The 10,709-nt window shown below is 39.9% G+C and overlaps 1 protein-coding gene across 3 annotated transcripts in view; it reads left to right on the top strand.

Moving 5' to 3' along the window:
- Positions 1–6,149: 6,149 nt before the first annotated feature.
- The window catches only part of KHDRBS2 (KH RNA binding domain containing, signal transduction associated 2), a 600,196-nt gene continuing 595,636 nt past the window's right edge, over positions 6,150–10,709 (top strand). For 2 of the 3 annotated variants that reach the window (XM_073675481.1, XM_073675482.1), the window contains exon 1: positions 6,150–6,528. In XM_073675481.1, coding sequence (XP_073531582.1) covers positions 6,171–6,528 — 358 coding nt within the window. In that variant the 5' untranslated portion in view covers positions 6,150–6,170. The remainder of the gene's footprint in view (positions 6,529–10,709) is intronic. The other variant, XM_073675483.1, reaches the window with a different exon arrangement.

Raw genomic sequence — 10,709 nt, 5'->3', positions numbered from 1 at the left:
TATGAATTAACACATGTGGAATTATATATTTAGCAAAAAAGTGTGAAACAACTGAAAATATGTCTTATATTCTAGGTTCTTCAAAGTAGACACCTTCTGCTTTGATGACTACTTTGCACACTCTTGGCATTCTCTTGATGAGCTTCAAGAGGTAGTCACTGGAAATGGTTTTCACTGCACAGGTGTGCCCTGTCAGGTTTAATAAGTGGGATTTCTTGCCTTATAAATGGGGTTGGGACCATCAGTTGTGTTGTGCAGAAGTCAGGTGGATACACAGCTGATAGTCCTACTGAATAGACTGTTAGAATTTGTATTATGGCAAGAAAAAAGCAGCTAAGTAAAGAAAAACGAGTGGTCATCATTACTTTAAGAAATGAAGGTAAGTCAGTCCAAAAAATTGGGCAAACTTTGATAGTGTCCCCAAGTGCAGTTGCAAAAAACATTAAGCGCTACAAAGAAACTGGCTCATATGAGGACTGCCCCAGGAAAGGAAGACCAAGAGTCACCTCTGCTTCTGAAGATAATTTTATCTGAGTCACCAGCCTCAGAAATCGCAGGTTAACAGCAGCTCAGATTAGAGACCAGGTCAATGCCACACAGAGTTCTAGCAGCAGACACATCTCTTCAACAACTTTTAAGAGGAGACTTTGTGCAGCAGGCCTTCATGGTAAAATAGCTGCTAAGAAACCACTACTAAGGACAGGTAACAAGCAGAAGAGACAAGTTTGGGCTAAAGAACACAAGGAATGGACATTAGACCAGTGGAAATCTGTGCTTTGGTCTGATGAGTCCAAATTTGAGATCTTTGGTTCCAACCACATTGTCTTTGTGCGACACAGAAAAGGTGAACGGATGGACTCTACATGCCTGGTTCCCACCGTGAAGCATGGAGGAGGAGGTGTGATGGTGTGGGGGTGCTTTGCTGGTGACACTGTTGGGGATTTATTCAAAATTGAAAGCATACTGAACCAGCATGGCTACCACAGCATCTTGCAGCGGCATGCTATTCCATCCGGTTTGCGTTTAGTTGGACCATCATTTATTTTTCAACAGGACAATGACCCCAAACACACCTCCAGGCTGTGTAAGTGCTATTTGACCAAGAAGGAGAGTGATGGGGTGCTACGCCAGATGACCTGGCCTCCACAGTCACCAGACCTGAACCCAATCGAGATGGTTTGGGGTTAGCTTGACCGCAGAGTGAAGGCAAAAGGGCCAACAAGTGCTAAGCATCTCTGGGAACTCCTTCAAGATTGTTGGAAGACCATTTCCGGTGACTACCTCTTGAAGCTCATCAAGAGAATGCCAATAGTGTGCAAAGCAGTCATCAAAGCAAAAGGTGCTACTTTGAAGAACCTAGAATATAAGACATATTTTCAGTTGTTTCACACTTTTTTGTTAAGTATATAATTCCACATGTGTTAATTCTTAGTTTTGATGCCTTCAGTGTGAATGTACAATTTTCATAGTCATTAAAAAACAGAAAAATCTTTAAATGAGAAGGTGTGTCCAAACTTTTGGTCTGTACTGTATATATTTATACATATATATACAGTTGAAACCAGAAGTTTACATACTCTATATAAAAAGACACATATGCATGTTTTCTCAATATCTGACATAAAATCAGAATAAACCTTTCCAGTTTTAGGTCAGTTAGGATTACCATAATTTTTAATATTTGCCAAATGCCAGAATAATGAGAGAATGTTTTAAGGCATTTTTATTACTTACTGCAAAGTGAAAAGTTTATATACATTTCATTAGTATTTGGTACCATTGTCCTTAAACTGAATGACTTGGGTCAAACATCTGAGATATCCTTCCATAAGCTTCTCACAATAGTTGGTCGGAATTTGGGCCCATTCCTCCTGACAAAACTGGTGTAACTGATCCAGGTTTGTAGGTCGCCTTGCTCGCACCTGCCTTTTCAGCTTTGCCCATAAATTTTCAATAGGATTGAGATCAGGGCTTTGTGATGGCCTCTCCAAAACATTGACTTTGTTATCGTTAAGCCACTTTGTTACCATTTTGGCAGTATACTTCGGGTCATTGTCCATTTGGAAGACCCATTTCCACCCAAGCTTTAACTTCTTGAGATGTTGCTACAGTATTGCCACATAATCTTCTTTTCTCATGATGTCCCTGCTGCAGCAAAACAACCCCACAACATGATGCTGCCACCTCCGTGTTTCACAGTTGGTGTTCTTGGGCTTCCAAGCTTCTCCCTTTTTCCTCCAAACCTAACAATGGTCATTATGCCACAGGACATGGCTCCAAAAATTAAGGTCTTTGTTCCTGTATTCATTTGAAAACATGAATCTGTTTTTTTATGTTTCTTTTGGAGTAATGACTTCTTCCTTGCAGAGTGGCCTTTAAGCCCATGTTAATACAGTTCTCATTTCACTGTGGTTATTGACACAATCTTACCAGCTTTCACCATCATCTTCACAAGGTCTTTTGCTTTTGTCCTTGGGTTGATATGAACATGTCGGACCAAAGCACGTTCATCTCTGGGACACAGAACCCGTCTCCTTCCTGAGCGATATGATGGCTGGACATTCCCACCCAAAGGTAAAGTAGTCAGTGTACAGCTTGTATAACAGTGTCAATTTGGTTTGCCCTCTAAATAACTCAACACACAACCATTAAAATCTAAACCGCTGTCAACAAAAGTGAGTACACCCCTCAGTGAAAATGGGCCCAATTAGCCATTTTTGCTCTCCGGTGTCATGTGACTCATTAGTGTTATGGTTGTTAAGAGTGAATTGGGAGCAGGTATGTTAAATTTGGTGTTATCACTCTCACACTCATACTGGTCACTGGAAGTTCAACATGGCACCTCATGGCAAAGAACTCTCTGGAGATCTGAGAAAAATAATTTTTGCTCTACATAAAGATGGCCTAGGCTATAAGAAGATTGCCAACACCCTGGAACTGAGCTAAAGCACGGTGGCCAAGACCATACAGGGGTTTAACAAAACAGGTTCCTCTCCGAACTGGTCAACCAAAGAAGCTGAGTGCATGTGCTCAGTGTCCTATCCAGAGGTTGTCTTTTCAAAACAGACGTATGAGTGCTGCCAGCATTGCTGCAGAGTTTACAGGGGTGGGTCAGCCTGTCAGTGCTCATAGCACACTGCATCAAATTGGTCTGCATGGCTGTCGTCCCAGAAGGAAGCCTCTTCTAAAGATGATGCACAAGAAAGCCCACAAACTGTTTGCTGAAGGCAAGCTGACTAAGGACATGGATTTCTGGAACCATGTCTTGCGGCCTGATGAGACCAAAATAAACTTATTTGGTTCAGATGGTGTTAAGCGTGTGTGGCGGCAACCAGGTGAGGAGTACAAAGACAAGTGTGTCTTGCCTACAGTCAAGCATGATGGTGGGAGACATGGTTTGAGGCTGCATGAGTGCTGCTGGCAGTGGGGAGCTACAGTTCATTGAGGGAACCATGAATGTCAACATGTGCTGTGACAGACTGAAGCAGAGCATAATCCTCTCCCTTTGAAAACTGGGCCGCAGGGCAGTATTCCAACATGATAATGACCCCAAACACACCTCCAAGACGACCACTGCTTTGTTAAAGAAACTGAGGGTAAAGGTGCTGGACTGGCCAAGCATGTCTCCAGATCTAAACACTATTGAGCTGTGGGGCATCATCAAATAGAAGGTGGAGGAGACCAAGGTCTCCGACATCCACCAGCTCCGTGATGTCATCATGGAAGAGTAGTAGAGGATTCCAGTGGCAATCTGTGAAGCTCTAGTGAACTCTATGCCCAAGAGAGTTAAGGCAGTGCTTGAAAATAATAGTGGCCACACAAAATGTTGACACTTTGAGCACAATTTGGCTTTTTTCACTTAGGGGTGTACTCACTTTTTTTGCCAGCGGTTTAGACATTAATGGCTGTGTGTTGCGATACAGTGCCTTGTGAAAGTATTTGGCCCCCTTGAACTTTTCTACCTTTTGCCACATTTCTGGCTTCAAACATAAAAATATAAAATTCTATTTTTTTTGGGAAGAATCAACAACAAGTGGGACACAATCGTGAAGTGGAACGAAATTTATTGGATATTTTGAACTTTTAAAAAAAATTAAAACTGAAAAGTGGGGAGTGCAATATTATTCGGCCCCCTTGAGTTAATACTTTGTAGCGCCACCTTTTGCTGCGATTACAGCTGCAAGTCGCTTGGGGTATGTCTCTATCAGTTTTGCACATTGAGAGGCTGAACTTCTTGCCCATTCTTCCTTGCAAAACAGCTCGAGCTCAGTGAGGTTGGATGGAGGGCGTTTGTGAACAGCAGTTTTCAGCTCTTTCCACAGATTCTAGATTAGATTAGAAAAGTTCAAGGGGGACAAATACTTTCACAAGGCACTGTATCTAGAGGGCACACTAAATTTACACTGTTATACAAGCTGTACACTGACCACTGTACATTGTATCAAAGTGTCATATCTTCAGTGTTGTCCCATGAAAAGATATAATAAAATATTTACAAAAATGTGAGGGGTGTACTCACTTTTGTGAGATACTGTGAAACTATATTTTCGGTCTGAGTGAAATCCGACAAAACATCGGATCGCACTTAGACCAATGTAATGGTATGGGATTGTGTACATGTTAGATTTTTTCCTTGGACCAGGTCAGTCCGAGGAAAAAATCACTGTATGCCTGAGTTTGATCTGATATTCGGATCACACTCAGTCATGCAAGTCAAAGAGTCGGTGGAAACCATCGAACTGCACGTGGATGACAACTGAGTGCAGTCTGATTTCCACAGACTGACAGAATGGAGAAGATGGAAAAATTTTCTTCTCCATCTTCTCCTCATCCGAGAGTATCTGATCGCATAATGCTCACACTCTAATCATACTTTAATCAGAGATTGATCAGAGTATGATTAGCATAATTGACCCGATTCTCTCGTATGAGAAAACATACGGTTATCTGCACCTGCCCTAACACTGCTATATGTATAGAAATCATGAGAAAAACACAATACAAATGTTTATTTGTTTGTTGCAGATAAATACATTATCTAGTTTAACATCATTATAGATTTGAAGTTGATTTTTAGCTAGTTGATAGATGGATAGATATATGAATGGATAGATAAATGATAGATAGATAATGATAGATAATAGATAGATATATGAATAGATAGATAATAGATAGATATATGGATAGATATATGGATAGATAGATAAATGATAGATAGATAGATAGATATATGAATAAATAGATAATAGATAGATATATGAATAGATAGATAATATATAGATATATGGATAGATATATGGATAGATAGATAAATGATAGATAGATAGATAGATATATGAATAAATAGATTGGAGATAGATAGATGGATAGATAGATAGATAGATAGATAGATATATGGATAGATAGATATATGGATAGATAGATAAATGATAGTTAGATAGATAGATAGATAAATGAATAGATAAATGATAGACATATGGATATATATATGGATAGATAGATATATGGATAGATAGATAGATATATGGATAGATAGATAGATATATGGATAGATAGATAAATCATAGTTAGATAGATAGATAGATAGATAGATAAATGATAGATAGATAGATAAATGATAGATATATGGATAGATAGATATATGGATAGATAGATAGATAAATGATAGTTAGATAGATAGATAGATAAATGAATAGATAAATGATAGATATATGGATATATATATATGGATAGATAGATATATGGATAGATAGATAAATGATAGTTAGATAGATAGATAGATAGATAAATGATAGATAGATAAATGATAGATTTATGGATAGATAGATAAATGATAGATAGATAATGATAGATAGATATATGGATAGATAGATAAATGATAGATAGATAGATAGATAGATAGATATATAGGAGATAGATATGCAGAAGATAGATATATAGATTTACAGATATGGAAGTGAATTTACAGATATGAATAGATATAAGAGAGCTAACTATTCATCCATCTCATATTTATAAATCTAGATTTTCAGATCTAACTAGATGACATACTGTACTTTCACATGCTTATCTATCCTTATTCCCTATATCTGACATGGATGCAGAAAACAAAAGGTGACTTGCAGTGCCTGTTATTACAGTTAGCAGGGCCGCCAGCAGGGGGAGCGCTTATGTTCTGGCGGCCACAATGGTTCCCGTTGTGCTTCTCACTCACTCCCGAGGAGACGCACAGTGAAGGCAGAGGAGAAGGCGCTGTGCTCCCGGCTGCTGTGCTCCGGGCTGCTGTGTCCAGGGCTGCTGTGTCCAGGGCTGCTGTGCTCCCGGCTGTTGTGCTCCCGGCTGCTGTGCTCCCCTGCTCCGGAGCGCTGGCTGCACCTCTCCCCTCATTCCTAGGACTTCTCGGACCAGTGACGGCGTTAGGTGGAAGCAGCTGTGTGATGGAAGAGGAGCAGTATCTGCCAGAGCTGATGGCAGAGAAGGACAGCCTGGACCCCTCCTTTGTGCATGCGATGCGCCTCCTGGCTGAAGGTAAGGGCTGCCCTGTGTACCTGTGGGGCAGGGGGCAGTGCCCAGGGCTGCAGCGGGGGGCTGTATGTATACAGATTGTATATACCTATATACTGCTGGCTGTCTGCTGAGGACTGTCACCGGGCACAGATTGGGAGCCTTTACTTGGCACACAGCAGGTCTCACTTTAACTATGTCCTTGCCACATTTCTTCCTTGCACGATTCCCTCCCATCTGTTTGGCTGCAGAGTGACACATACAGTAACCCTATGTATGCCAGGTGCCCCTTGTTATCCTGGGGAGGGGGCAGTAGAAGGTTTGGAAGTGGTCCTCACAGTTCCCATAATTTGCCATGAATGACAGCTGTCTATCAATGTGCACACATTGCCCCCAGAATGGGCAGAGCAGGCTGCTGGCATTGAAGCTGGTAAATCAGATTTCAGAATGATTTTGTCCAAGTGTTGTAATATCCACAGGTCTGACGATACATTGCGAAGCTGCAAAGAGTGAAGTTAGGGAATTTTTCTAGTTAGAAGAAGACATGTTCTGTGTGATGGGGATCGGGGGAGGGGGATATTCCAGTCCCCTTTATACCATCTATATATATATATATATATATATATATATATATATATATATATATATATATATATATATATTTATATGGCTTGCATGGAACTAATGCCTGCCTGCCAATTTCATATTAATGTATGTTGAAGGCATGTATGTGCATCTTTATGGAAAACTGGTTCTTAACAGTTTGGACTACAAAAATCCATAAGGTCTACCCACACATTGCCATTGCTGAAATGACCAAGAAAAGGATGCATGGATGGGATGTAATGCCCACCGGGACCCCTCCACCGACCTCTACAGTACAGTTTACCAACTTAGTACAGCCCCCTTATCCACCATCCAATCCCCTGTTTTAAATTATACCAGCTTTTGGTTCATTTTTTATGGACATCTTATAGCTGTCCTAGTTGAGGAGCTTATATCTTATATGTCAGTGTTGCATATATGAATTTAAAATTATTGCATTTCTTACCACAAAGTTGTACACTGGTTTCCATGTCTGGACTTTACATAATGCGTTTTTCTTGAAACGTGCTTTGGATTTCTTGCAAGTTTGCAAAGTTCATAACTAGGTATGAGCTGTCTTGTTATTATTTAGTTGATGTATTATTTATTTATTTTTACTTTTTACCTATAGAGTAAAATAACTTTACATCTTCCTTGCGCCTGGTTTTAAAATTGACATGGCTATCTGTATGTCTATGATAGATACAGCAATATTAAAATATAACCTTTATTAAATAAATATATAAAAAAATATCCAAAGTGCATACAAGTGTATAAATTATACCCAATAGATTAAGCATGGTATATACAGCCAGATGCCATAAACTTGTGTACCAGCATCTCCTTACTACTTTTTTTAGTAGGGAGATGCTGGTACACAAGTTTATGGTATTTGGCTGTATATACCATGCTTAATCTATTGGGTATAAGTTATACACTTGTATGCACATAGCACTTTGGATATTTTTTATATATATTTATTTAATAAAGGTTATATTTTAATATTGCTGTATCTATGCTGGATTTAAATACGTACTGGCCTATGCTGTATTATATATACTGTCTGTCTATGAATCTCTTTATGAAAGAAAATGCTCACAACCAATAGCGTCCAACACATATTTATACACATCCAATATTGTATTTGTATAAAATGACCTTAAGATTGTATTTATAATTAATTCTCCATGTGCTTGTATTTAGTGGTAGACTTGTGTGTTTAGACTGCTATTTTTCCAGCAGGGGGAGCATGTGTTTTCCAATAATTATTCTTTCCTTGTTTGTCATGTTAAACATAGTGCTCAGGTGAACATTCAGAATCTACGGTATATGTCATTATAAGATTTTTCTTTATTATGTACTGATGAAGAACGCAATATTTAAAGCTCAATATGCAGAACCTGCAGGGTCACAGTAATCTAATGTTGACACGATGAACCTACAGAGACAATATATAGGCAGCTGTTATAAGAACATTTGGGTGACATCTATTCATCCCGAATCTGGAGCGTAAAAATTCACTGTAAGATCAGCTGAGCCTGCACGTTCATTCAGTGAGGAGACAAGTCATTGTCAGATGCATCTGACATCAGCTTCTTCTCTGGAGAAACAAAAAATCCTGCATGATGGAGATTCCACAAGTTTTAGATAGCTGGCAGATAACACCGAAATTAGGACAATTTAGTGTGTATGACTATCTTTGCTAATAAAAATAAATTACCTGCTATCAAAGAAATATTCTCAAGTTTGGAAGTTATCCTCTTTCCATTGGATAGGAGATGACTTTTTGAGTGCAGGGTTCCCACCGCTGGGACCCTCACCAACCTCGAGGCTTTGTAGTGTCAATGTAGCTGAGATGGATCATTTTCACTGCCTCTATTCACTCTTAATGGGACTTCTGGAGATAGCTGATTCAGAGCTTGGCTGGTCTTCAACACTCCAATACGAATGTATGGAGCACCAGTGCACATGATCAACCTCTGCTCGATTCAGACAGGGCTCTTTATAGCCTCTGTTCTTGGGGACGGTGGGGTTACAGCAGTTTAACCCCCAGTAATTGGAAATTTATCCCTATCCCTTGGAGAGGGTATAACTTCCAAAGTTTTGAAGTTTCCCCCTATCATAATAATATCTCATCTTCATAAACCCTGGAGAGTGTCATGTACAGTGGTTATAAAAAGTCTACACATCCCTGTTAAAATGCCAGGTTTTTGTCATCTGTTAGATTGCGCAGTCATCTCCTATGTACAGCGCCCTCTTCAGGTTAGCCCACAGATTTTCAATTGGATTCAAGTGTCTTGCCACCCTACCCCACAGTCCAGACATATGAAGAAAACAGGAGATTGTTGTCACATGCAGTCAGGCTCGGACTAGCTCACAGAGGAGCAGATGAATTCCCCGGTGGGCCCCTGTAAATACGTGATAATACATTTGATTCAGTATTTACAGATAAAGGCATCATCTAATCATTTCTTCTACAAACTCTTCAGGTTAAGATCATTTAAAAGCGTTATTAGATGTGTGTGCTAGGGTCAGATTATTTTTACATGTAGCTGAAAGTTGGGCATTCAATGTTACTGCTGGGCCTTTGTCATCTCAGTCCGACACTGCATGCAGTACACAACCAGTACATGCCATAAATTCCTGCATCTTTAATGTCACTGAAGGTCTCTTGGATTCCTCCCGGACTATTTCCTTCTTTTTCATACGTTTTTGAGGAACTTCCAATTCTAGGTAATGTCAATGTTGTGGCAAATTTTAAGTCATATTTTGATGACCATATTAAATGGATCCTGTCACATGAGAAAGCGCTATTAACCTGCAGATGTAGGGTTAGTCTGCAGGTTAATATCATTCTGAACTTGCCCGGCACCGGCACTTAGATCCGCACTTTTTTTCCTCCTGGCATGGCAGAGTTCAATTTTCAGTCACAGGGGTGGCGCCAACAGGGGTTCAGTCACCGTTCAGTGCATAGAGAGCGGCGACTGTTACCATGCCCTTGGCTCTGACTGACAGCAGCTCAGCATTAGGGCCAGCTGTCAGTCTGTGTTAGGGGCACGGTTACAGGAGCTGCTCTCTTTACACAGAGTGGTGACTGAACCTGTGCCGACACCACCCTTATGACTGAAATTGGAATGCTACCGGGAGGAATAAAGTTCATTCCTCCCAGCAGCAGGGGTCTAAGTGCCAGTGCCCGGCAGGTTCAGAAATCTATTAACCTGCAGATTAACGCCATATGTGCAGGTTAATTGCATTTTTTTCACGTGACATGTTCCCTTTAACAGTGTTCCATGGTATATCCAATGTCTTGGAAATTCTTTTATACCCTTCTCCTGACTGATAACTTTCAACAATGAGATCCCTTTGCTGTGTTGTAAGCCATTTATGGACCATGGCTTTTACTGTGAAATGCAACTAAGAAAATGTCAGGAAAATCCTATTAAAAGAGCTAAATTTTATGTGGTCTAATCAGATTCACTGTAAATGATGACAGCTGTGTACTGACTATTATTTAACATGAGTTTAAATGTGATTGACTAATTCTGAACAAAACCACATCCCCAATTATAAGGGGGTGTTCACACTTTTGTAACCATGTTATTTTAATTTTGTTATTTTTA

Source organism: Phyllobates terribilis, unplaced genomic scaffold, assembly GCF_046119375.1.
Source record: "Phyllobates terribilis strain yellow unplaced genomic scaffold, ASM4611937v1 Scaffold_3__8_contigs__length_932513732, whole genome shotgun sequence".
NCBI lineage: Eukaryota > Metazoa > Chordata > Amphibia > Anura > Dendrobatidae > Phyllobates > Phyllobates terribilis.
This window is presented reverse-complemented; position numbering and strand designations above follow the sequence as displayed.